Source organism: Gymnogyps californianus, chromosome 15 (genome assembly GCF_018139145.2).
Source record: "Gymnogyps californianus isolate 813 chromosome 15, ASM1813914v2, whole genome shotgun sequence".
Classification (NCBI taxonomy): Eukaryota; Metazoa; Chordata; class Aves; order Accipitriformes; family Cathartidae; genus Gymnogyps; species Gymnogyps californianus.
Window position 1 is genome coordinate 18,134,442 of NC_059485.1, and position 24,419 is coordinate 18,158,860.

A 24,419-nucleotide genomic window follows, 5' to 3' on the forward strand; every position below is an offset into this window, starting at 1 on the left:
GGGATGCTGTGACCCCCCAGGGTTGTGGGCAAGGTGGGGGACGCATCCGTGGGGCATCCCTGCCGGCTCCCGGCAGCTGCAAGGAGGGAGATGGAAATGATGCTCCAGGGCACCGAGCACCTAGGCGGAGCTGGACCGCTGGCACTAGGGCAGGATCTGGGTGGCCTCGCCGTCCCTGCGGCCCCTGGGTGCTGTCCTGCCCCGAAGCAGGGTGACACCGCCTTTGACAATCCCAACCGGTGAGACCGGGAGAGGCCAGCCCAGCCCCGAGCCAGCCACGGCACCCCGGCACCCCTGCGCCCGCCTGTTCCCAGTGGTTTCGGCAAACCCTGCTGCCTGGCCTCTCCCGGCGGCAGAAACCGGTCCCGGGGCTCACGCCCGGCACCACCCGGCCCCGGGTTGCGACAGCCCCGGGAGCAGGCGGCTCTCCCCGTAGCAGCGTGGGGTACCGGCACCCCTCGGCAGGAGGGTTCACTGGGCTGGGGAAGGTGGTGCACCCCAAATGCACCATGGGGTGCCCCTGTGGACAAGAGTCCCGGCTAGGGATGCGTTGCAGAGGGCTGGCCGGGGGCAGGGTGTAAAGCAGAGCTGAACCCCTAAAGGTACGTAGGGACGAAGCCCCGGCGGTGGCGGCTGTCCCGGGCGGAGGACTGTGCCTCCTCGGGGGACCTGTCACCGGGCTGGGAGGCGGCAAGTGAAAAGGCTTTTGCCACCGGCACAGCCTGCACAGTCACCCGGAAAGGATGCTGAGAGGGATCAGCCTTAATTCCCCCCCTTCTCCCAGGCAGCTTTGTTAACGCCGGGTGAGCAGTGCCTGCGGGCTGTCACCCCGGGCACGGGCGCATCCTCCTGGGCGGCTGCCGGGTGCCGCCGGGCACCGCGCCCGCCTGTCCTGGGTCTGCCCACCGGCCTCCTCCCTCCTCTTCGTCACAGCATGGGCGGCGTGAGCTGGGGCGGCTGCGTTGACCCCAAGAACCGAGGTCTCCCGACTCATGTCTCGCAGGTGCTCATGCCCTGGCCGGAGATGCCACCAGCCGTCACCGAGTCCCCAGAGACCTGCCGTGCCCAATGCCCGTGGATGCCTCGGCTCAGGGCTGGGCAGCAGTGGCCGGAGAGACGGATTGCCACCATCTCCACCATTCGGTGTTTTCCCCAGTTAGTCCCCAAGTGTCCCAGCATTACCTGGAGCTGGGAGGAGCGGTGGGCACAGGACCTGGCCCCTGGTGGGGCTGGCGGCTTTCCCGGGCCATGCCGGATGGGGACAGACGGATGCATTTCCTAATTCCCGGGACTCACCTGATCCCCAGGTCCTGGCCACCCCAGGCTGGTGCCGTGGGACCACGCCTGATGGGGAGAAGGAGAAATAAAATACGCATCGTGCAGTGGATTGACGTTCATTTGTGTCTTTTCCATTGCCCTGAATCAGGGACCTGTCTGCCCGTCCTTCTGTCTGTCCATCCCACCCACAGCTGGATACAGGGAAGCATGACGGGACCGGCTGTGACCTCACCACTCTGGGATAATTTACACGGATGAGCCCCCCCGGCCTTCAAACAGTTTCCATCTGCCTGCCGGCGCTCGCTCCCAGGGCTTTCCTAATATTCTAAAGGATCGTTCGGATGCTGGGCTATGACCAGACGACCTTAAACAGGGGGGGAAAAAACTCCATGCAAGAATTGTGCCCCAAATTATATAAATAATTAGAAATGCTGAAGCCCTCTGGCAGCAGCTGGGGAGGAGGGGAGCAGTGCGTGTCGCCTGAGCCCGGGCTTAGCCACAGGTCTTTCTGGCGGCAGGTTAACCATCGATTATAACCACCGTTAATGATTACAACCATCATTAACAGCCACTGCAAGTGCAAGGCGAGGGGGGGACCTCACTGGTAGGGGGGTGAAGGGGTCATCCTGCTAAAATAAATGCTGAGTTTATTGAACCAGGGCCATGCTGGGCAGGGAGAGCGGGACGCGTGCCCCGCTGACGGCCGCACACCGGCGATGGGACACCTTTGCCGGGTGCCATGGGGGTTCTGCGGTGGAGGTGCTCGCCGTGCTGTGCCCCGAGCAGCTCCGACCCCGGCGAGGGGCTCGGACCTGGTGGCTGGAATTAGCTGTACCGCAGCATCCCCGGGGCAGCGGCACAGCCGCTCCGTGCCCGGCCAGTGCTGCAGAACTGGAGACATTGGCGGGGTTTAGCCAGGGGGGAGCCAGGAGAGGGGCGATCACATGCTTGCCCGCCTGGGATTAGGTGTAGTCGGCTGCGGCGGGGAGCCGTGCCGGGGAGCCGTGCCAGGGAGCTGTGCCGGCCGCTGGCACTTTGAGCCCATGGCCTCGGGCAGCGGGAGCCAGCCACGGCAGCCCTAAGGGCTCGGCGGGGACGGGTGGCCCCGGATGATGTCCTACCTCCAGCCCCCTGGCCACAACCTGGAGCACTTCGATGGGCTTTCTCTCATTTATTGGTAAGCAGGGCAGGATGCTGCCACGCCGGGAACGGGGCATCGCTCGGCATCTTGGACCCGATCTTCGGGAGTGGCGTTAGGGAGGATGCGTCCAGTGACCCCGTGGCTTTTTGCGAGGTTTAATTCACTTCATTTTGGCGGCCCCTCTCCGGAGGACAGGATCTCGTGGGGGTCCCACAGCACCCGCATCCGAGCTCCCCTGGGAGGGGCAGCGCACAGGTGAGGCCGGTATCGGCCAGGGGTGGGGAAGGGGATTTATTTTCCAAGCAGCAGCTGGGGAAGCACCCACAGCCTTTGCAAGCAGTTGTGGGTGCTCTTGTTCCTGTTGCAGCTCTGGTGCTGGGCTCTCTCATCTGGCAAAACCAGCTTCTACAGAGGGACTGTGTTCACCCTGTGCCGATGCCTGGGGGGGGGGCAGGTGGGTGCGGAGCAGGGACCCCCATGTGGGTGCGGGGAAGGTGGCGGGCACGGCAGAGGGGATGGGAGGTGAAGGCGGGTGCTGGGCGGCTGCAGATGTCTATGTAGGGCAGAGAGAGCCGGCGGGAGCGCGGCTGCGGCTGGGGCCAGGGTTCAGAGCGTGAGGCTTTAGCCGATTAACTGGGGGTCAGTGGGCCGGATCCAGAGCCGGCGGGGGCTCCGGCGGGCTCTCGGGGCCACCCTGAGGTTTCGCAGAGGCTTTCTTGGGCTGGCTGAGCCTGGGTGTCTCCCCTGGGGACTGAGAGCCCGGGCACCCTGCAGTCACCAGGGACCATGGACGCTGCTGGGGCATGATCCGTCTCCTCCTGAAGTAGGTCATTGGAGCGAGGGCTGGGGGGCTGTGGGGTGGCAGCACCCCACGAGGGTGCGGGCAGGCTGGTGAGGGCAGCACCCCGGGGTGACAGCTACCTTCACCTGAGAGGTTGGTTTGGGGCGCTGTGCTGATGCTTTCCTGCGGCTTTTGGGTGCAGAAAAGGCAGAATCGGTTGCCGGTGAGAAGGAGGTAGTGCGGGACAGGCTTGACCTCGTGGGGTGCATTTTGGGGAGCGCTGCCAGGTTGGTGCCACTGATGGGTGCCGATGTTACGGGGCCATGGTGTGTGTATGGGGGCAGGCAGAGCTACCCCCCTGCCTGGCAGCATCAGCAGCCTCACCGGGGTCCCCTGGCCATCCCTGGCTCCACAGGGCTGCTAAGCCCCGCTTCCCTGCACTTGCAAGGCAAAAATGCTCAAAACCCATTTTCTACCTCAGAAATCTGCTCATATGCCAGGGTTTTGGGTCGAAACCTCCCCCAGCTTTGTCCGCCAGGATGCGCTTTGTGCAGACGGAGAGCCTTGGCCGAGGGGCAGCCGGCTTTGTGTCGGGGGACCGGCCCCCGCGTGTCATGGGTGCCAGATGCACCGGCTGGTGTTTGGCTGTCTGCTGGCTCCGCCGGGATGCGGCGGAGGGTGGCGAGCAGATGGCGGGGAGATAACACCTCCCCGGCACTCCGATAAGTACGGCCCCGCTCTGCTGCTGATTAAAAGATTAATTTTAGAGTTTGAAATAGGAATTTAATAAATAAACGTGAGCTGCCAGTGGGACCTCGCCCGGCATCATCAGGGCGCAGGGTGGTGATTGTCGCGGCTGCACCAGCAGCTCATCCCTCAGCACCGGTTTCTCCCGGCAGCGATGCTGGCGTGACCCCATGGGGCTCTCCCGTACGGCTTCGCTCCTCCGGAGAGCGGCTGCCGGAGGCTGTAAGCAGGTTTTGCAATGGTGGCTTTTGTGCAGGATCTTTGCTAGACCCAGCGGGAAATAAAACAGCCCTGAAGGTGCCCATCGATGCCGGGCAGGTCTCACGGCTGGTAGCTGGACCATGCTGTGCGTGCCCCGGGTGGGTGCAGGCCCGCTGCTGGCTCCTCACCGAGCACGGCTGGGGTGCAAGACCAGCCTGGCGCTTCCCCAAATCCTCTTTGCATTATTATTGCTGCCGTGTTTACGGCTTGTGCCGGGGTCTGCGTTTGAGCACGGGGATGTTTGCAGCTCGAGGATGGGTCAAAGCTCTTCCCAAGCCTCTGCTGCACTCCTGGCTCAGTGGCACGTTCTGAAATCATGCCCCAAAATATGTTGTTTTCCCGTCTTTCCATACCCAGCCATTTTCCTCCCCTCCTTCTTTCCATCTGCTTTCTTATGGATTCACTTGGGTGAGTTTCCTGCCATCATTCTCATGTTTTCCCCAATTAATTTGGGGAGCACAGACCGGTGGCCTGGCCGGCAGAGCAGGGTCCGTAGCCCCCACCAGCGACCGTCCCCTGTTAATAAGTTTATAACCAGTCCAATCCCACGGCCCAGGGGATTTAGAAAGGCAGGGAGGTTTATAATCCTGCTAACCCTTCACAGGAACTGACGCCCAAACTGGGGCCGCAGCACAAGTCCCCAGGCAGAGCAGCAGACTGCCTGCCTCATGGGAGGGTGAGGAGGAGGAGGAGGAGGAAGGCAGGCTTCCCCGCGTGCGAGATGCCACCACGCCTTGGTCCTGCTGGGGTGAAAATGAAGAGAGCTCGTGCGAGCTTTCCTGCGTGATTGTATTTAAATTGCGTTAATCCCCATCTCGAGTGGGTACATCCAAGGTCTGGGCTGGAGCAGATGTTGGGGGACACTTCTCTCGGCTGGGTACAGGGCTCTGGCGTAAACACCTTTCCCAAAAACCTCTGGCAGACCAAGCCTGACCTCGCTTCCACCTGAAACAGCCTCCCTTCCTAATTACTGCAGGACAAGCTAATTAAAGAGGCCCTTTTGCCTTTTCCTCTGCCAAAGCCTTTCAGAGCAGCACGGGAAGAGCTGCATGTCGATGGAGGGGTCTGTCTGTGGGGAAAACACTCATAAGCCCTCCAAGCCCCAGCGGTCTCCGAGACCAGCTCTGCCAGGCAGGTACCCGCGGGCTGAGCTGCTTCTCACTGGGCGAGAAGCACCTCTAGAAAATGTTCCACCTCAGTTGAGCCCACCAGAAAAATATGCATCAAGTCATCTCCCTCCTGGAAGCCCCTGTCCTCACCGGGGTGTAGGTGGTGGGCAGCAGAGACCTGACTTTTAGACAGCAAAGGTTCATTGGGATCAATCCCTCATGCTGAAGAAATCCCCTGGCTGAGAAGGACATTGGAAAATGGGATGAAGTTTAGAGGAGGGTGACAAAAGGGGTTGAAGAACGGAAAAGCTGGGTCAGCAGTGAGAGATGGCATCTCCACCTGCCTGCGGTCTTGGTGGCTGGGTGGTGCTGGTTTGTGGGGCAGATACACTGGGAGAAGAGGGTCTTTCTCCTTGAAGGGTGAAGGCATCCGGCCCAGGCTGGAGATATTTTCCTTCAACAGATGGAGGGAGCAAGCATTGGGAAAACTGCCCCAGCTTTAAAACCTCCTCACGTCTCCATCTTTAGACTAACAAGCAGGCTTTGGTTCAGGCAGGAGTGAAGAGTAACCCACCAGCACAAGGAGTGGGGAGCTGAAATGCTCCCCGGGAGCCACCCTCTGACCTCTGCAGCTGGAGGAGACCCGCGCTTGGCTGCGGGGAGTGGAGGTGGCTTGGCGAGGGGGTTGTTAGGATGGGGTAGGGGTGCTACGGCCTCTGGCTTGCCTTGGAGGAAGGGCAGGTCCCTTTCCCTCCTGGTCTAGAGGACTGAGCCCCTTTGCAAGGAAGGGACACTGTGGAGGTGAGGTGTGTGACAATGACCAGGGCTGGCTGTCCACCTCGGGGAGGAGGGGATGGGTGTGCAACCACGCAGGTGGTGGTGGGAAGCAGTAGCTGCCCCTGGGCAGCCTCTCTGGTCCCCTGGGATCCTCCTCTGTGCCCCAGAGGAAGGGGATGAAGGAGCACTGAGGTCTGCACGGCCATCGGGAGGAGGAAGGTGCCCGTAGGGTGTGGAGACATCGATGTGTGACTGCTGCCAGCCCGGCAGCCGTGCTCGTGGGGATGAGGTTTCACCATGAGTGGTGTCACCGGGAAGAGGCAGGACCCTGGGCTCGGGGGATTGGTGTCACCCGGCCGGGGCCAGCAGCACCGCTTCATCTGCTACCACCCCTGTGCCTGCCTGCAGGTGGGTGGCCAGGGAGCTGCTGATGCCCAGGGCTGGGACGGGTGCACGGAGCCGCCGGTCCCTGGGTGTTCCCCATAGTACCCGCCTGCTTTCTTCACCGGTAATTTCGGCAGCGTGGTTTTGTTTGGGTACAAGTTACTCCTGGGGCGATTCCAATAGGACACAAGAGGAAAATTTTTCACAATGAGAGCAATCAGCCATTGGAGTAATCTCCCCAGGGAAGTGGTGGATTCCCCCACACTGGACATTTTTAAGATTCAGCTGGACAGGGAGCTGGGCTATCTTGTCTAGACCGTGCTTTTGCCAAGAAGGGTTGGACCAGATGGTCCTTGAGGTCCCTTCCAACCTGGTATTCTATGATTGTTTGTGCCCTCTTTTGTTCAGACTTGTCTGTGAACGTCCCTGATCTTATGAGCTCACCTGAAGCGACTCCACGGGTAACATTTATGAAAACGATGTGGGCTGCACCGTGACTGCGGACAGCGGGCAGTTGCTTCCCAGCTCCATAGCAGCCGATTTATTTTGTTGGATTTATTATCAACGCTTTGTAGCTGATCCTGTAAGCAGCACAGTTGCATTTTTCTGTTTTCTAATCAGATGTAAATGCCTCTTCAGCCTACGCTAATTTTGTTTTGTCATGAAACAAAGGTTGGGTCGTTATTAAGCAAGTGCCTGATGCTGCCCGGGCAGCCCTTTGCTCCCACTGCAGCTCCTGGCGTCGGTGGGATGTGGGCAGAGACCATAACACAGCACCCTGCCGAGGGCTGCACCCTCCCACCTCAAAACTTCTTACTACCGCTTTCCGGAGCCGAAAGCGCTCAGAGAGACGTCACCGCTGCTGCAGGATATCTTTCCACCTCTAATTCCCACCCACGCAAACCTGCTCGGACCCTGTTCCTCTGCTAAGCCGTGCACAGAGGCTCCCTGCGGGCTCAGTGATGCTGCTGTCAGCACAACCCACCCGTCCCCAGCTCTGGCATCCTTGCGCCGTTGCTTCGCCGAGCTCAGGATCCTGCCTGGAACCGCCACCTATTTGGGATGATTTGGTCCCGCCTGAATCGCCTGATTCAGTCAGGGATGCTTGCTGCGGGACCTGGCCAGGCTGGGCAGCCCCACGGGGTCCGGCCGTACCCGGGCTCGGCTGCTCCCCGCACCCAGGGCGGCCAAGCCTGACTGCTGGTGTGGGGCAAACCCCTCCCGGCTCGCTGGCAGGGCTGAGAGCGCCGGGTCCTTGTACCTGGCCCCCTCCCTTGACTTTCTCATCTTGCCCTGTGTTTCTGCCAGGGATGCACCTCTTCACTTCTCTTCTCACACTCACCAACACGCCTGTCCCTGTGGTTGGGTCTTCTCTCTTTCTGCAGCTATTTTTTCATCATAAATCTCACAATTCCCTATCCTGCAGCCAGCACCGACCGCAGTGAGTGCCTGCCTGTGAGGAGCCAGCCCTGGTTTGCGGGGACAACCACGCACGGCTCCTCCAGCTGCGAATGCGATTCGGCGGCCGCTGTTCACCTACTTTGGTGCTCGTGTTGGTCTTTCCCAAGAAGCAGGGAAGGAAGGAGACAGAAGACAGACCAAGGAAGAAAAGTAGAAGAGCCTTTTATCCACAGCCAGTCTAAAGGCTGCTTTCCTAGAAGCTCCTTTGACCAACACATAGAGCAGAGGTGGATAAGAACGTAGCAGAGAATTGCATCTGCTCGTGATTTTTTTTTTTTCTGTTGGATAGACAAGAAACTCTCATCGATTTTGTTGCATCCCTACCTAAACCATTACTTTATATCTCTGATCCTAATGGTGCTTTCTAAAGCAAGAAGACTGGGTACTGAAGGGGAGGGAGCCTGGAGGCAGCTCTCCCATCAGGCAGCACACGGCTTGGCTGGAGGCAGGGAGGATTGTGTAATCGTATTTAGGAGAAAATCCAAATTTAAAATGTGCTGCCAGGAAAACTCAGGGGGGAGAGAAGCAGGAGAGAGCACCCTTCCCATGGAATCTGCAGACCTTCACAAAGGGATTGAAAATGAACACCTTGGAAGTCCAGGAGCTGGTCACTTCAAAGCCTGGAAGTCCAGAGGTGCTGTGTGTCCTGGGGCAAACAGCCCTGCTCTGGCACAGCCATATATGCGGGTCCTCTTCAGTTGGGGAAGCGGTGGAGTTGTCTTCTTGGCCATCACACCAGCAGATAGAAATCTCCTTTGACACGCTGGAGACGTTTCTTTAGTTCTAGTTTCAGACAAAGTGGCTTTTCCACCTGCCAAAGGAGCTCCATGGGCTGTGGCTTGGGCTGCACAAGCCTTCCAGATCTCTTTGCCATCAGTCAAGTGCTGAAGGCTAAGCTGCATGAAATGATTGGTTCCTGGGTTTTAGCCTCAATGCTGGGGCTGGAATAATTGAGGAGACCGATGGCTCTATTTCTTTGCTTGTATGGCCTTAGCGTGACCTGGAGACGACCCTACCTGAGCGGACAGGCTGCAAAGAACTATTTGGCTGGGGAGAGCACTCACTGAACCCCTCAATTTCAAATGAAAGCGTGTTTCACAAGAGATGAGCCTTGAGCAACGTCTTCCCATGCAATTTTGCGTTTTCTGCTGGGCATCGCTCTGCCCCCGTGTTGACCACGCAGTGCCGACGCTCCCGATGACATTAAATCCATGACCTCCACCTATTGTGGGCCAGCTGTTCCCAGCACTGTTTGCTTGCAGTCTGGGTAGGAAGGGCAATGGGAGACTTGAATGATGAGAAAAAAATAACTTTACTGTTGGTTGTGCTTGTTTCAGCCATCCTCTTGCCCTCTTTTCTTTCTGAAACCCGGACAAATATATTGCCCCCATCTTCTCCACCTGCTTCCCCTTGGCGGTGGTCAAAGTTGGATGGTTTGGAGAAGGTGCGATGCCCTGGAGGAGGAGGTGGGATGGTGTGTAGGGCCCAGCCAGCCCCAGTAACAGCCTGCTCTGCCTCCGTGCTCCTCAGTAGGAAGCAGCAGCTCAGCCAGCGGCTGTGGGATGGGGGAAGAGCACCGCTGCAGCAGACGCAGTCGCCGGTGCGTAACCTCCCTCCCTTCCCAGCCTTTCCCCAGCACTCCCAGTTTCTTTCTCCCCCACTTTCCCCTTCGTAATCTCTTAGAAAAATGTATTGGAAACGCGCCTGACTTGTGCTATATTTTGCTGTCGGCATTTTTTTACCTTATGGTCCTGCTCTAAGACTTATTTTGATTCCACTCATAGCTTCACCCACCCCTGCTTATACATGCTAGCGTTAAGTAAAGCTGACTGATACAGTTTCACTCAACTTTTTATATTAAAAATATTTTTTCCAAGCAAAAATAACTTTTTACATAGGGGGAAAAAAAAACCCAAACAATTTTTTCGGTGAGTTCAATGAGTTTTCAAACTCATTTTTCTAGCAGTCAACGAAAAGGTGGACATGCAAGTTAAGCACGTGTTTATACACTGTCAAGCCCTGTGGTGTTAGTTTGTACTTAATTCGTGCTCCTTCCATTCACTCATTTATTTAAAAATGTAAAGTCTTGTTGGCAGTTCCCTGGGGTAAGAAGCCTGGGCTTTCCAGCTGACTTTCCTCTGAGTTGCTCAGCTAGGTCTCAGCTCAGTAAAGAGCTTGAGCATATGGCCAAGTGGGATGTTTGCCTTCCACACCGGTTATACAGAGCAGGACTGGGACCCTTGAGCAGGTTATATGTGGCTTATAAATCCTTCCAGAATGTGAGCCTGAGTTTTAAAACACTGAAAAACTTCTGAAATTACTTGCTGAAACTTTCTCTAAATAAGACAGATGTTAATCGGCAGGAGCAGCATCAGCGTCTGATGCTTTTGCCAGAGTCAGTCTGTGTTTTGGAGGATGGAGTCGAGGATCTGAGGGTTTGGAGATAAACTTGGAAGCTGAGCCCCGCTCCTCTTCCCTGAGGGCCTCTTTGATCCGATTTTCATTTACTTCACCACCTTGCAGACAAACGTGTGGTTTATTGCAACATCCCACCCGGCTGGTGTGAAGCATCGGCACGCAGGAAAGGCGAGCATCGCTCTGGGTGCAGCTGGCAGCAGTCGGAAGGACCGTGGTTGGTGGGACCATGCTTGGGCTGCTGAAGGATTTGGTTTCGAAGGTGCTGAGCACCCAAGCCCCAAACACACACATGTCCGCTTAACGTTGCGTGTGGAAATTGTTCCCTGAGATGTAGAAACCAGGATGGATGAATTACTGAATTGCCAGGCAGGGAAATTCTCCCGTTTGCCTTCACGTTTTGGGTCAGGCTGGCCTGGCTCCAGCGAGCTCTCCTGCAGCCACTCTGAAGCTGGTCAGAGAGGTCATCTTGTCTTGTTGACGTTGCCTCCAGTGCTTGTGCTATCCTGGCCCTTCAGCAGCACTGATTTATTCCAGCCAAGGCTCTGGCCCGTGACTCAAAGGCGTAATTCCGTGAATTAATTTATTAGCAGAGTCTCAAAGGACCTCAGAAGGTTGTACATTGAATTCTGGTGGTGGGATGGAAATTGTCTCTTACTGTGACCGGGCTGATTGTTAGGGCATTAGAGGACTTGGAGGATGATCATTAGTGTAACCGGCAGGAGGCTGGTGGGTGACGGCTGCTTGGGCATCCGTTTGCAGGTCACCAGCCCAAAAACGTCACCCCAAGGTGGGCATGGTGCCGGGGCGCTCCTGCCCCTCGAGGAGCCGGTCTACGGCAGGGCACAGCTCCCCGTCATAGAACAGGCATGGATGGAGGGTTACCACACCCCAGCAGAGTTGAATTTGTGTGTCTCTTCTGCCACAAAACTTTCCTGGCTAGCCTTGACCGAGTCACTTAGGGTCAGAGCTGGGGGTCACCGGGCACTTGGACCCTCCTGCCTTAACGGAGCGTGATGTTTGGCTCCCCGCGCCCTGGACATCATCTGCGGGACTGGCAGGAGAAAGAGCATCTCCCCGTCACCGGGTCACTGTGAGGATGAGTAGTTTTGTGAGGCTCTCAGTGCAGAGAAGGCTGCAGCCGTCCAGCAGACTAGGAAATGGCCCCACGTGCGGCCCCTCGTGCTTAGCCCCATTTGGCCAAAGCCTTTATGCAGATGTGGACTAGGTGCTGGGCACACCTTGCTTTGGTGGGGTGCGCGTAATGTATCACTAGATGGATCTACATTTGATGTCTAGTTGGCATTATTTATCCAAATTTTGATCTTGTAGCTAAATGAATTCAGTTTTCAGGAGAGTTTTGGCCACCTGAACGTCTAGTCTGCTTGAGTTTTTAATATTTCATCTGAATGCGCTCAAATGGAAGTCACTTAAAAAAAAAAAGCAATTAAAATGCAGGAAAACTTTTCACATTTGTCATTGTTTTAAAGCACCTTGCACTTGCCCAGCAAGGCTTCACACGGCCGTTGGGGAAGCTCTTGCTAATAAAACTAGTTGTTCACACATGGCAAAAGTAATATCCAACAGCATCAGATTCAAGGAAATGTTTGGCAAAGAGTTTGCAGTCCCAAGCAAGCACGTCCATAGCTGATCCCCAGCTGAGCTGGACTGAGGTACGCTGATGCTCAGCTAACGAGGTCTGGTACCGCTAACGGGGTCTGGCCAGGAGCCTGCAGAAAGATGCTGTGGGAACAGCACGAGGAAGACACCGTTGATGGAGCCAGGGCCAAGAGCTTACCTGGGACCTGAGCTGGCAGGGATGCAGGACCTGTGTCCTCCCACCGCCCGTAGTGCCAGGGGAGCATGTTTCCTGGGAATTTCTCTTCATTTCACGCTGTGCCCACCAAATCACAGCCTTGCTCCTGCCGAGCCCCGAGGCGGCTTGTTCCAGCTCCGTCCTGCTCACCGGCCAACCTTGGATAATCTCATTTCATGCCTCCATCCCCGCACCCCACAAAATGGGGCGACGCTGCTTCTGCGGCTGGGTGATGTGCATCAAGACGGGGGTGGAAGACGCTGTTTAAGGGCAAGTCACACTTTTGACCTCCTAACAGATAGTGGAACAGCTGAACTTGCTTTGTATTAAGGAGGAAATGCTGTGGGCTGGAAAAGATGCTAAAAGAAAAAAAAACAACCAACCCTAAACCCCTAAGTGCTACAGTCTGTTATTACTTCCAAAGCTTTGCTACAGATTTTAAGCCTTTAGGGATGGTGAGCACACATGTCTTGCACTGAACACTGCCCTCCATCCCTGGAGGTGCTCTTCCCAAAGGCGCACAATAGGATGCATCCAAATAATTACCCCGTTGCGTTAATGAGGAGTGCGGCAGCCCTGCTGGGGGGCTGGCAGAGCTCCCTCCCGCCTTGGTCAGGAAGGCGCTTGCGATGGGCCACGTTGGCTTTGGCTTGCGTAAGCTTTAATCTAAAGTTGGAGATGTTTTTAGCTGATCTGTGTTAATGTTGGGTGGAATTAACATGCATACGGGGAGACCACGTGACCCCCTCCGACCTCCCCCCCCCCTTTTTTTTTTTTGTTTTTTTTTTTCCCCATCATTTTAACGGATTCCTGCCAAATCGGAGTGGCTGGCGCCCGGCAGGGCTGGGCTGCCGCCGCCAGCAAAATGCCTGCCGTCTCTGTCCTCTACAAGGGAGCCATTATCATCAGCAGGTAATCCCCCCGCAGCCGGGGCAGGAATCGGGGAGGGGGCACGGGGCAGCACTGGGGGTCCCGGTGGCCACCTCCATCTAGAGAGCCACGGGTGATCTGCTGTAGCTTCTGCAGGACCAGGGTTCGGTGGCAGGGATGGCTCGCATGCAGCAGAAAGAGCCGAGGACATCGTAACTAGCGCCTGCTGTTGGGTTTCTTGCGTCTCTGGCATTAGCAAAGCTCGCTTCTGCTCCGCCGTTCGTGCATTGGATCGGGGATAAAAGTTGATCGTATCAAGTAGGCATCTGCTTTACCGAAACCTCTGTCCTTATGTCGTGTTTCAGCCCGGTTTGAGCTATTTCTGTTTACTCGTGGTGGAGTTGCCTCAGCGATTTACTGAAAATACTCTGAAAATCCTGGATGGTAAATTGAACCAGTCTGGGCCCAGGGCTGCTCTGGCTTCCTGGGACACCTTCAAGCTCTGTTTTCTGACAGCCAGATGTGGCCAGTTGTTTGTCCAGTCTCTTGAATACGTGAAACATTGCAAGAATATCACGGGGGGGTATTTTTAATGAGGAGAAAAAGCTTCCAGTCTGAATCTTGGAGGTGAGTGTTACTGGCTTTGCAGAATAGCTTGATATTTTGAGAGGTATTTTGGATGCCTGAAAAGAGAAGTCCCCGAGGTTTATTCCTCTCCTGCATCCGCCGGACTCGGAGGAGCCTGTTGTGCCCCACGGTGTTGTCCCTCCTCAGCTGCGTCCAGATTTGGGATCCAATATTGATTCAGAAACTCCTTTTCTCTTGCGACTTAAATCCTGGGAAGTGGCGTGTTTTGGGAGCCCCTCACCCCTGGTTTCCCACCTGGCACGCCTGGCTCTGGGTTTGTCAGATCAAGGTCCACCCATCCTCACGTCCACCCGTCCTCACGGGGGTGAGCACCACGGGCCACCCAAGGCGGAGAAGCACCGGTGGTCCCGGGTTTGGACTCTGGCGTCCCCAGCTAGGGCAGAGCGGAGCCGGGTGCTTTCGGTGTCATTTATTTGGGACACCCACCTTGCCAGAGGGTGTTTAGGGGGAGACTGTGGGGCGGTTGGGAGAGTTACTTGGCACGGGGGAAACTCAGGTGTATGACGCTTGAGTCATACACCCGCTTGGGCTTGCGATGAGGAGCTCCCACCCTCGACCTGGCGAGGCAGGGACTTGAAGCGGCTCGGCAGATCTCGCATCCCCCTTTTCCAGACCCCCTGCCAGAGGGATGGAGACTGCCTGAGTTACAAAACCTCGGGAGCGGATCACGCCCGACTGTCTTCATTACAAGCTGTCTGTATTTGTGAAACCGGTTTATTCCCGGAACATTGGTCTGAGCTCTGATCTCATTTCCCGGGAGCTGGACAGCTGTCTAGCCCCGTTAATCTGGGGTAATGAATCACAGACAGGTCCATCAGATTTGCTGGGTGGGGAGGATGATGTCCAACCCCACACATATTCTCTCATTTATCTGTATAAACTTCGGGGGGAGGGTAGGAAGGGGTTGATTTTTGCCAGTGAGGGCTTAATATGCGGGGCCGAGTCCCTCAACCTGTGTGTCTACATCATTTCGTGGGCAACGTCCGGGGTGGTGGGAAGGATGGTCTTGCGTGCATGTTGGTTGGGCATCTGTGCATCTGTTTATTTGAGCCCGTGAAAGAAAGATGCTTCTCTTCTCTCTCCCAGGACGCTCATGGGACCATACGGGATGGATCGAACTGTGCATTGCTTTGATTTCTACGACTGTGCAAACGGGCTGGGTGAGTACTGAACCTCTGCAAGGGATGTTAGGGTGGGCTGCGGCAGCTCGGACATCCCCCCGGTCCCCAGCACCTGTGTCGTGATGTGCCTCCCTACGTGAAGTCTGATATCTCACAGAAATACTGGTTCTTGTGCCTGCCTGTGTCGAGCATCTGATAGCACCTTTTGCAGCTGGGAGGTTAAAATAAGGTCAAAATCCCGACTAATTCCCCGTTGATGGTGAGCAGCCGCAGTGCTGAGAGCTGTGCAGGAGCCTGGGGCCAGAGCCCCTCCCCTGAGTGGGATGGGGAAGGGGGGGGAAAGGCTTTTTACAATTTTCTGAATTAATTAAATTAAAATTTAAAATTTAAAAAAAAAATTAAAACTTTAAAAATTATAATAATAAAAAAGAAATAAAATCCCAAGCACTTCCCAGCTGCCTGCCCCTGCTGGCTGCCCCTGCCCCGCTGCAGGCAGGCCCCCCAGGAAGCCACCCCGATGGGTGACGCAGGGCGTTGCATCTCTCCTGGGGACCGGGCTGTACGAGTTGGGTTTGGAAAGTTTGGCCCACGGGTAAGGGTATGAGCACCGAGCGAGTCAGATGTCCTTCCACGGTGCTCTGAACATCAAAGTACAGAAGAGAAGGGAAAAGAGATGGTCATATCCATCAGAACGTGAGAAAGAGCCACAGATTCATGCAACTCAGCCCAAAAGGATCCAGCATAGCATCTCACCTGACCTCTGTGTATCCAGCAGCGTAAATACTGGTGCTCTTCCATGGGCTTTATAAAAAACCGCCATCCTGCATCCGGATTTCTCGGGGTCCACCACGCAGTCTCCTCCGTAATTTTGAATTGCGAGTGCAGCCCATCGCCCCACAGAGCAGCTGTGGGCCCCTTGGTCAGGTCCCTGGGTGACCATTTGGGGACCCCTCCTGAGAAGTCAAACTCACCAGGAGAAACAAGTTCAAGTTTCCCGAGACCTGAGATTAATTACAGATTCATTATCGGCTGCTTCCAGCTCTTGGGTAACAGGGCTTTCTGCCATGGAGGAACAGCTTTGCTGACTCTTCCTCCGGTCTTCTGTTCATGAGGTTCACGGGAGCTCAGAGAAATGTCTTTGCTTGGGGAATATGATATTTTAATCTCCAGAGGTGGATTTGGTTGAGTTGATGGGATTTTAGCTGTTGGGTTAGATTAGCTCGTTAAAGGAGGAGACCCAGGAAAAGCCTGACGGGGCTGTCGCTGACCTCTGGAAGAAATGCACAGATGTTGCAGCCCACTGCGAGCCACTTTGCTGGGTCCCAATACTCCTCCTTTCCCCCAGTCTGTGGCCAGAGGGTCTTTGCAGGGTCTTGCAGACCCTCTGCAAGGTCTTGGGATGTGCTGCAGGAAGGTATAACGATGTGGATTTTCTAATGCCATCATCAGCTTTCTTCATCCTCTCTTGTGAGGCTTGAAACACTCAAGACAAACGATCGTCCTCCAGAAATCATCCCTCTCTGCTGAGGACCAAGCAGTGCTTACAGGACCCCATGTCTGCCATAGGTGTAGCTGCTCAGAGTGTGGGTTTTGGGGAAAAAAAGGTGCCTCCATGAGTTTCTTATGTTCAGATGCGGGTGTTATTCCAGCAGAGTTTCTTTAGAGCAGCATCAGCCCGCTCGGTGCCGGCGTGGCAGGTCAGCGTTTGGCCCCGGGTCTGTTGCTCTGTGGCTTTAGGTGGAAACCCACATGTGGACCTCAGCAGAAGTTCAAAGGGGTTACCTGGCGGCTCCTAAAACCTGAACTTTGAATTAAAGAATAGCCATCAAAGGGAAGCGCTGATTAAGAAGCATTTCTCAGAAACACCGAGATCCCATTATCTTGACCTTCATCTTCTTAGGACAGGGCAGCGAGTGATTCACCTCCAATCTGTCCCTTCCTCCAGACAGAAAAAGCTGGCCGGGGCTGCAAGATCAACAGAGGGATTAAGGGAAATGTAATTGAACATTGCTAGCTTAGGCGCAAAGCGGGCGGCCGCTCTCCATGCAGACGGCCGGGAGCGCGACACAGCGGCTGGTGGGGTCGGGATGCGCCGGAGATGATTACAGTTGGGCCAAACAATCAGATTAGCCAGGACACCCCTTGACCCCTGGTATAGGGAGCCGGGAGCAGGTGAGCTTATAGCCTGAGAATTTGAGAACTGTGGCACTGGCATTAGTGGGAGCCGGATTAGATGCACCAGAGAAGCTCGAGGGTCTTGAAGAAGTTTAAAGGATCGCTAAGAATCTAAAGAAAACGCCGTCTCGGTCAGTCTAACCTGTATGCCCACCTGGAGTTTCCCCGTAAACATTTATTCTGCAAAAGAGAAAATACCGGGGATGTGGGCATCAGCTCCAGGACCTTTGCCAGAAAGGAAAGATTAAATAGAGGGATCCAAAATAGGCTAGATTATCTGGCCCTAAGTATGACTTAATAAGCATTATACTGGGACTTTGATGCTGTGATAATTAAAGAGCCGTTATTTACCTACACTGGCTCCCAAATATACACTTGATTGAAGTAAGTGTTTATAAAATACGAAGACTCCCAGGAATGCTACCACCACAATCTCTGATGATTCACCTTCATTGCAATCAGTCCCGGGCTGTCCCACGGCTCGGTCGGAGCCCTGGCAGGGGTGAGCCCTTCCTCCTCCTCCTCTTCCTCCTCCTCCCCACCCTGGTGGGGACTCCCCGGTGCATCTCTCGGGGGGCAGGACCGGCATCCGCAGTGCCTCCACGGCGCGGCGATGGGTGAGAGGGCAGAGCGGGCAGAGCCGGGCAGCACCCGGCTGGTTTGCCAACAAGGGAGTTAAAAGTCAGGGTTTCTTCCTCCCCCTCGTCAAAGTTTGAGTGTGTCTGAGAGCAATACTGTGAGTAATCGCCGATTTTAATAACAAGATCGGATTTTCTCCTGACATCGTTGGGGATAAAGGAGGATTTGTAGATACTTCAGCTATATTAAGCCATTATTACAATTGATTTGCAGACACAAAAGGGAAATGAGTCATTATTGATTTGATACCTCAGCCGAGGAGCCTGTCACAAGCAGGTCCCGTTGGGCTGCTGGGTGACGCTACGGCTGTGCCTCTTCTGAGATGCAGATTTTTACGTGATTTGTCTAAAGTGTTTTATCGTTCCTAATTACTTCATGTTCCTGTGTGAAGAAAGACATAGGATGGCTTCTTGAGTCATCACCTTGGCTTAAGCCGGACTTCCAGTGTCCTCCCCATCCAGGGGAACTGATGGGGCTTTGCCTCTGCAGGACCCCCCCATGCCAGGGGTTTCCCAAACCTATCCCAAGTGCGAACCTGCTCCCCAGGGTCTCTCTACCAGCTGGTGGCAAAGCCCACCGCCAGCCAGCCCAGCCCGGTCGGGAGCCGAGAAGCTTTCCAGCTGAGCATCCTCGGTGATAAGCAGGTTTTACCTTCTGTCAGCGGGCTTTGGGGCTGCAGCATCTCTTCCCTGCTTTGGTCCACAGGTGCCTGACCTGCCCCCATGCCTTGGTGAGGCTGGTGCCGCTTGGAGATACCTCTTTTGGGCAATATTTCCATTTTTAGTGAATTTCTTTAAAAATGCAACGGAGAACAACATTGGTGCCTGTTCCTGAGGTGTTCTGCTGTGAGTTCCCAGTGCCGTCGGTAAAACAGCTCCTCACAGACGCCTGGGAGTTGTACGGTTAATGCATCAAGCTCAGGGAATAAACTCCAGCGCTCAGACGGGGCTGGGGTTTTGTGCTTGGGACAAGAGGCAATTGGTGCGTATAGGAACGGAATGAAAAATTGTAATAATCTGGTTTTAATCAAAATTTTAATGTAAAGGGGACTTGAGAGACAAGGTCTTTCCCTAGAGGTAGCTGAAAACTGCGAAGGGTCCTTAGAACAGAGCTTGGGTTATGAAAGGAGGGGAACTAGGGATGGAAATAGTGCCGTTGTCCCGAGTAATCCTGATCCAGGATCCACTCCTCTTCCCTCCTGCTTGTTTCAGAAAGGGTTCTAGTGTTTTGGGGAAGAAGCTGTGCTCTGCTTCCCTGGAGGGAGGTGTTTCTCGCCTGGGGTCACTTTGTGCATCCCAGGGCCTCACCAAGGCTCGGAGCAGCTCATCGCCCCAGCGCAGCAGCCAGAGGAGGAAGCTGGCTTGATGCTGGCAGTGCCCTTCTCTGCGGTGCCGCCTGTCCTCAGCGTGCCCTCTTGTCCAGAGCAGCAAAATGCCTGACTGGTGGCTCTCAGGAGAGATTTGTTAATTAAAGCCGGGCTTTTTAATCCTTCTGTCCACAGCCTGGATCTTTGAAGCGGGACTTAATGAGCCCTGGACAAATAAGTCTCTTGGGCCTTTTCCTGCCAGCTTACGCACGCCAGCAGGGACAGGTCCCGTGGCTGGAGCGGTGGCCGTGCGGAGCACGAGCCCTTTGCCAAGGTGCTACAGGGCACCCGAGCCATGCTGCCGCAATGGGGGGTTTCAGAGCCGCAACAAAGGCCATCTCTACACCCGGCTCTGCCTCTGGGCTGCTCCTCCCGGGTCCAAACGCTGATAAAAAAAGGCTGCTCCTGATGTGCATCTCTGCCATCGGTGGCAGCTTCAAAGGCTGCGGTGGAGATGCTGCTGGAGCCTGGCAGGCAGGCGAGCTTGCAGCGGGGATGTTCTCACCACTGTATTGAACCTGGGGCTTGGCCAGACGTTGCACCTCGAAGGGGGTCTCCTGGGGGAAACGCTTGTCTCTAGTAATGTTTCCTACGACAAGTCTTATCAGAGACATGAGCACAGGCTGAGGCCTCCGCAGTAGAATCAGACCCTTTTCCATCAGTGATGAACTTGGACCTGTTGGAGCGGGTCCAGAGGAGGCTACAAAAATGGTCAGGGGCTGGAGCACCTCTCCTGTGAAGACAAGCTGAGAGAGTTGGGGTTGTTCAGCCTGGAGAAGAGAAGGCTCCAGGGAGACCTTCTAGCAGCCTTCCAGTACCTAAAGGGGGCTTATAAGAAAGACGGGGACAAACTTTTTAGCAGGGCCTGCTGCGATAGTTTAAAACCATTACGCCTTGTCCTAAAAGAGGGCAGATTCAGACTAGATATAGGGAAGAAATGTTTTACGCTGAGGGTGGTGAAACACTGGCACAGGTTGCCCAGAGAGGTGGGAGATGCCCCATCCCTGGAAACGTTCAAGGTCAGGTTGGACGGGGCTCTGAGCAACCCGATCTAGTTGAAGATGGCCCTGCTCATGGCAGGGGTTGGACTCGATGACCTTTAAAGGTCCCTTCCAGCCCGAATTGTTCTATGATTCTATGAACTGGGGGTTGGGGAAGGTGGTCGCTCCTTGCCTGTGCCTTTCTGAGCAGCTTCGTCTCCACAGCTGGTGCTCCGAGCGGGTGCTCTCATCCGATGCCTTCAGCCTTGTGTTGTGTCAGCAGCCGCATCCTCTTGCTTCTGCTGCTGCTGGTGTAGGGCAGGGGTACACGGGGCTTGCCACAAATGGTTTTTAACAAGGGTGTCAGGCAGTGCCGGGGTGCCCGGGTGCTGTACCTGAGGCCGCATCCCTCCGAGGCAGCCTGTGGAAACTGTGATTCTTCTGCCTTTGTGGCATGGGCACTTCTTTTCCTCCAGGTATTAAGGTAATCGGTGGCATCAAGGAACTCGCTGGAGAAGAATATGGAGTTTATGTCAAGAGGATCCTTCCAGGGGGTGTTGCTTACGTGGACGGTGAGTTAAATGTGGTGCGGAGTACCATGAAGTCTGAGAAAAGCCAAAATCCAGTGTATTTATATTATACGTTGCCTTATTAGCCATTTCAGGTGCTTCTTCCCAGATTTTCCAGCAGTGGGGGGTATTTTTTTACTGTGGCAATCATTGTAACATCCGACTGCAGCCTCGTCTTGGCTTCTACAGCATATACATGATTGCTTCGTGTCTTTAAAGCAAGATCCATCTCTGCCACACAAAGAACTTCCCTTTGCTGCCTGTCCTTTCCCACATGCCACTGACTGCCCGTAGCCCCAAAATGACCTGAGATCCTTTTGCGAAGTCAGCTCTGCTCTAGGCCACTGATTTCATTCTGAGTATCTCCAGATAAGTAGGTATTAGGCAGGAGTTTGCAGAGTTCACCTTTTATAACTTAAGCCAAAAAGATTTTTTTTTTCTTTTTTTTCAAATGTTACAACATCATTTTTCCATCCAATAAAGAAAAATAAATCCAGAACAGGTGGAAATGCCACTCGTGGTTTTCTACCTGACCTCAAACTGAATTAAGTAAAAGCTTTACTGCATTTTTTGGTATTTACTTTCGTAACTTCCTACAGCAGAGGAAGTGCTGCAACATCGGCACGGGTTGTTCAGCGAGGTTGCAGAAACTCCGTCTACGGACGTCTTGAAAAACAGGTTGGATGAGCATCTCAGGAACGACCTATGCATATTTCATCCTGTCTCTGGGCAAAGGGAGGAACAGCCCAACCTCTCCCAGTCCCTTCAAGCTGTATTTTCTGCAGTTTCTATCCATTAGTTTTCTTTTCTAGGGCGCCTGCAGCCAGGAGACCAGATCCTAGAGGTCAATGGAGATTCCTTAATTGGGGTTACAAGCGAAAGGTACCATATCGAAATGGAAATTTTGCATTCCTGTTGTTTTTGTATAATTCTGTGAAGTGCTTTAGGCTGCGGGTTGCACGGAGGACACCAGGGCATCACTTTGTGCTCTAACGCAGCCAGCGCTGCTCCCGAGAGCCAACTTGGGAATTATCAAACGAAAAGTTTCTATATAAAAAGAGACCGGTGAACCCAAACTGTATTTGTGCGATATTCAGACGTTTCCCCCAAATGCTGTTTTTTTTTAACAGCTCCTGGCATCCCCACTCCATCTGCTGCAGCTTCCCAGCAAGCCCCGCAGCTCCTAGCACTGGAGATTAGCCGGTGCCTAAGCCCGACAGCGCTGCTCTGGGCAGGGGGATTCCCTCCGGAGCTGCAATCCAGCCCCTCAGCTCCCTGCCAAGAAAATAATTAACTGATCCAGAGGAGTACCGCACTTTTGGGGCACCCCTTTTCCATAAAACGTGGTGCTAGCCTGCTGGCTGCCTTGCATTCCAGCATGGCGTGCTTAGGCTGGCTGGATGGTTGGGAAGGAGCACAAGGAGCTTATCCTGCTCCCAAACCCCCAGAGCTGCTGGGTTTGATGCAGGAGGTCCCCGAGGACATGTCTGCAGCTGCAGGGAGGCTGCGTCTGGCCTCCAGCACACTGCCCTGACTCCCACGGGGACGCGTGTATTTTGAACCAGAAAGTGGCCGTCCCTGAGACAGAAACTTTCCCGAGGGATGAGATGTGCTGAGAGGTATTTGCTCACCACCGCGGGCATCTTCTGGGTCTGCTTCGTTATCAGGGACTTCTAATTTATTGCAGAAGTGGGAAAATCAGGCTGTGACTTGCCTGCCCTCTGGCCCCGCTGCCAGGGCAGGGAACGGGGGTGTTCCACCGGCATCCAGCCGAAAAAGGTCACTTGGCTGCTGACGGGGTTTGCCCAGGCCATGGGTCTTTGCCCAGTTTGCCATGAGCTTTGATAGGTGGCTGGGCGAGCTCTGTGGAGCACCGCTGCGAGCCGGCGTTGACGTGCTGCGGTCCTTGTCTCGCAGGGCCGTGGACATCCTGAGGACGGCGTCGGCCACCAGCCACATGCGCCTTCTTATAGCCCGCGATGACGACGCCAGGTAAGGGGTGTCAGCTCACGCTGGGAAGGGGGCTCGCAGCACTTGTCGGCACCGCACTGGTGCCACCGCTGGACTGACTTTGAGCTAACGGGGCTCGAAGCCCATGGTGAAGCGGAGGTGGCCAAGGCTCTTTGATAACTGTACGCCGGTGGGAACGCGCTGGAGCTGTAATGGGAAGGGAAGCAAAGCTGGTGGCTCCCAGCTGGAGATGTGGCTCCAGCCCAGCCTGTGCCAGGTCCGTGGGGCATCCTGGCATTGATCAGATTTCTGCAGTTGTTTCCCCAGCGAGGACCAGGGCAGCTCCTGCCTCGGCTGTAGGGTGGCACAGGCTCCTTCGCCTCTGCTGTGCGGTGCTGAGCTGCCTGTGGCTTATCACGTCCTGCACAGAGCTTTGGATAAAGACATCGAGGGACAGCAGGGCCTTCCCTTTCCTTTCCAGTTAGACACGTTGAGTTAAGGTCTTCTTTCCCCAGAAGATTCCTCCTTCGCAGGGAGGATGAGCAGTTTCTCCCTGAAATCTCTCCCCTCACCACTCCCTGGAAAACCTTGCTTTCTCTAGAGAGGCTTGGAGGATTCAAAAGGAGAAGGAAAGAGTTCAGTTTTGTCTTGGCTGGATTTAAGCTGTGTGGGACAACGATGGTGTCATGAGAGAGGGCAGGGTGTGGAAACGGAGGTGTGGGATTAGTGGGGCCCTTTGCTCGCATCCCCTGGGAGATCTGGCACAGTGTGCTGGAGCATCCTCTGCCTGTCGAATAGAAACACAGGTCTGGAAACTTGAGGTGCACCAGGAACCACCGAAATGAGAGTGGGTTTAGGCAGAGCGCGGTTATGGGCAGGCAGGCTGGTGGCACCGAGGCTTTGCACTGCGTGTGGGTGGCTGGAGATCACGGAGTCGTTTGCTCAACGTACCCGCATCCCGTTAGCATCAGAGATGATGGTTTCATTCCTTATCCATCAGCAGCCGTGGAGCGTTACTGCATTAGCAGAATAGTGAGAGTGCTGTAATGACAGGGATGAGACTAATTTTGACACAGTAATATACTGGTGGAAGAATTATTTGCTATTAATGACAGACTGCTTTTTACCTACGCTCTTCCGGTGAAAATAACATCTCAAATTATTATATTAACTGCAAGTCCTTCAGCAGCTGCTGAGGAAGCACGGGGTGAAGCGAGCAGGTCACTAGAGCTAGGCTCGGGAGTTTGACCCTCTTTTGGTCCGAGCAAGGATGCGCAGGATGCGCTTCTGTGCCGCAGCGGTCCCCTGCGCTTGCCTTCGTGGGGGAAGTGGCAGTGGGCATCTCACACCGTCCCCTCCGGGTGGCTGTTGCCAGGGCTGGTCCCCAGCAGGAGGGATGGGTTCCCGCAGCTGAGCAGCACCCTGTGCCCATCAGCAGCAGGACTTGCTCAGGGAAACACTTTATTTCTCAGCCGGAGCCCCCAAAGCAGGTTTTCTGCCTTCACCCATGCTGATCTGTTCCAAGCTGTTCAGGCATCTCGATGTGCCTCCTAATATCTTAAATTGCAGCAGATGTTTCTTAAAACTTACGCGCGCGTGGCTTTGTCGGCAGCTCCGGCTCCTTTGTGCATCTGTCAGCGGTCCCCAATCGCCCTGCGAAGGAGCTGCTCGAAGGCCGACTGAGGGAGACCGGGAGGGCAACGAAACTTTAAGCAATTTATTTGGCTTCCGTTTGCTGTTGGTTATCTGTTAAATCTGCAAAAGGTTAGCCGGCGGGAGAGTGGGGAAGTAATCAGTTTATTTATTTATTTATTTATTTTAAAGATTTGCAGAGATTTCACTTACATAATCATCTCGCAAACTGTTTAATACACGAATACACATCTCCAGGATTAAGGGCTGTGGAAACAGGGGAAGGATTTTTCTGCTTT

The 24,419-nt window shown here is 54.8% G+C and overlaps 1 protein-coding gene across 1 annotated transcript in view; it reads left to right on the forward strand.

Annotated features, from left to right (window-relative positions):
* Positions 1 to 2,387: 2,387 nt before the first annotated feature.
* LOC127022641 (syntaxin-binding protein 4-like) overlaps positions 2,388 to 24,419 on the forward strand; it is a 47,629-nt gene continuing 25,597 nt past the window's right edge. The window contains exons 1-5 of the mRNA XM_050906301.1: positions 2,388 to 2,455; positions 14,775 to 14,848; positions 20,446 to 20,541; positions 21,351 to 21,420; positions 22,456 to 22,530. Of these exons, the coding sequence (XP_050762258.1) occupies positions 2,388 to 2,455; positions 14,775 to 14,848; positions 20,446 to 20,541; positions 21,351 to 21,420; positions 22,456 to 22,530 (383 nt within the window). The remainder of the gene's footprint in view (positions 2,456 to 14,774; positions 14,849 to 20,445; positions 20,542 to 21,350; positions 21,421 to 22,455; positions 22,531 to 24,419) is intronic.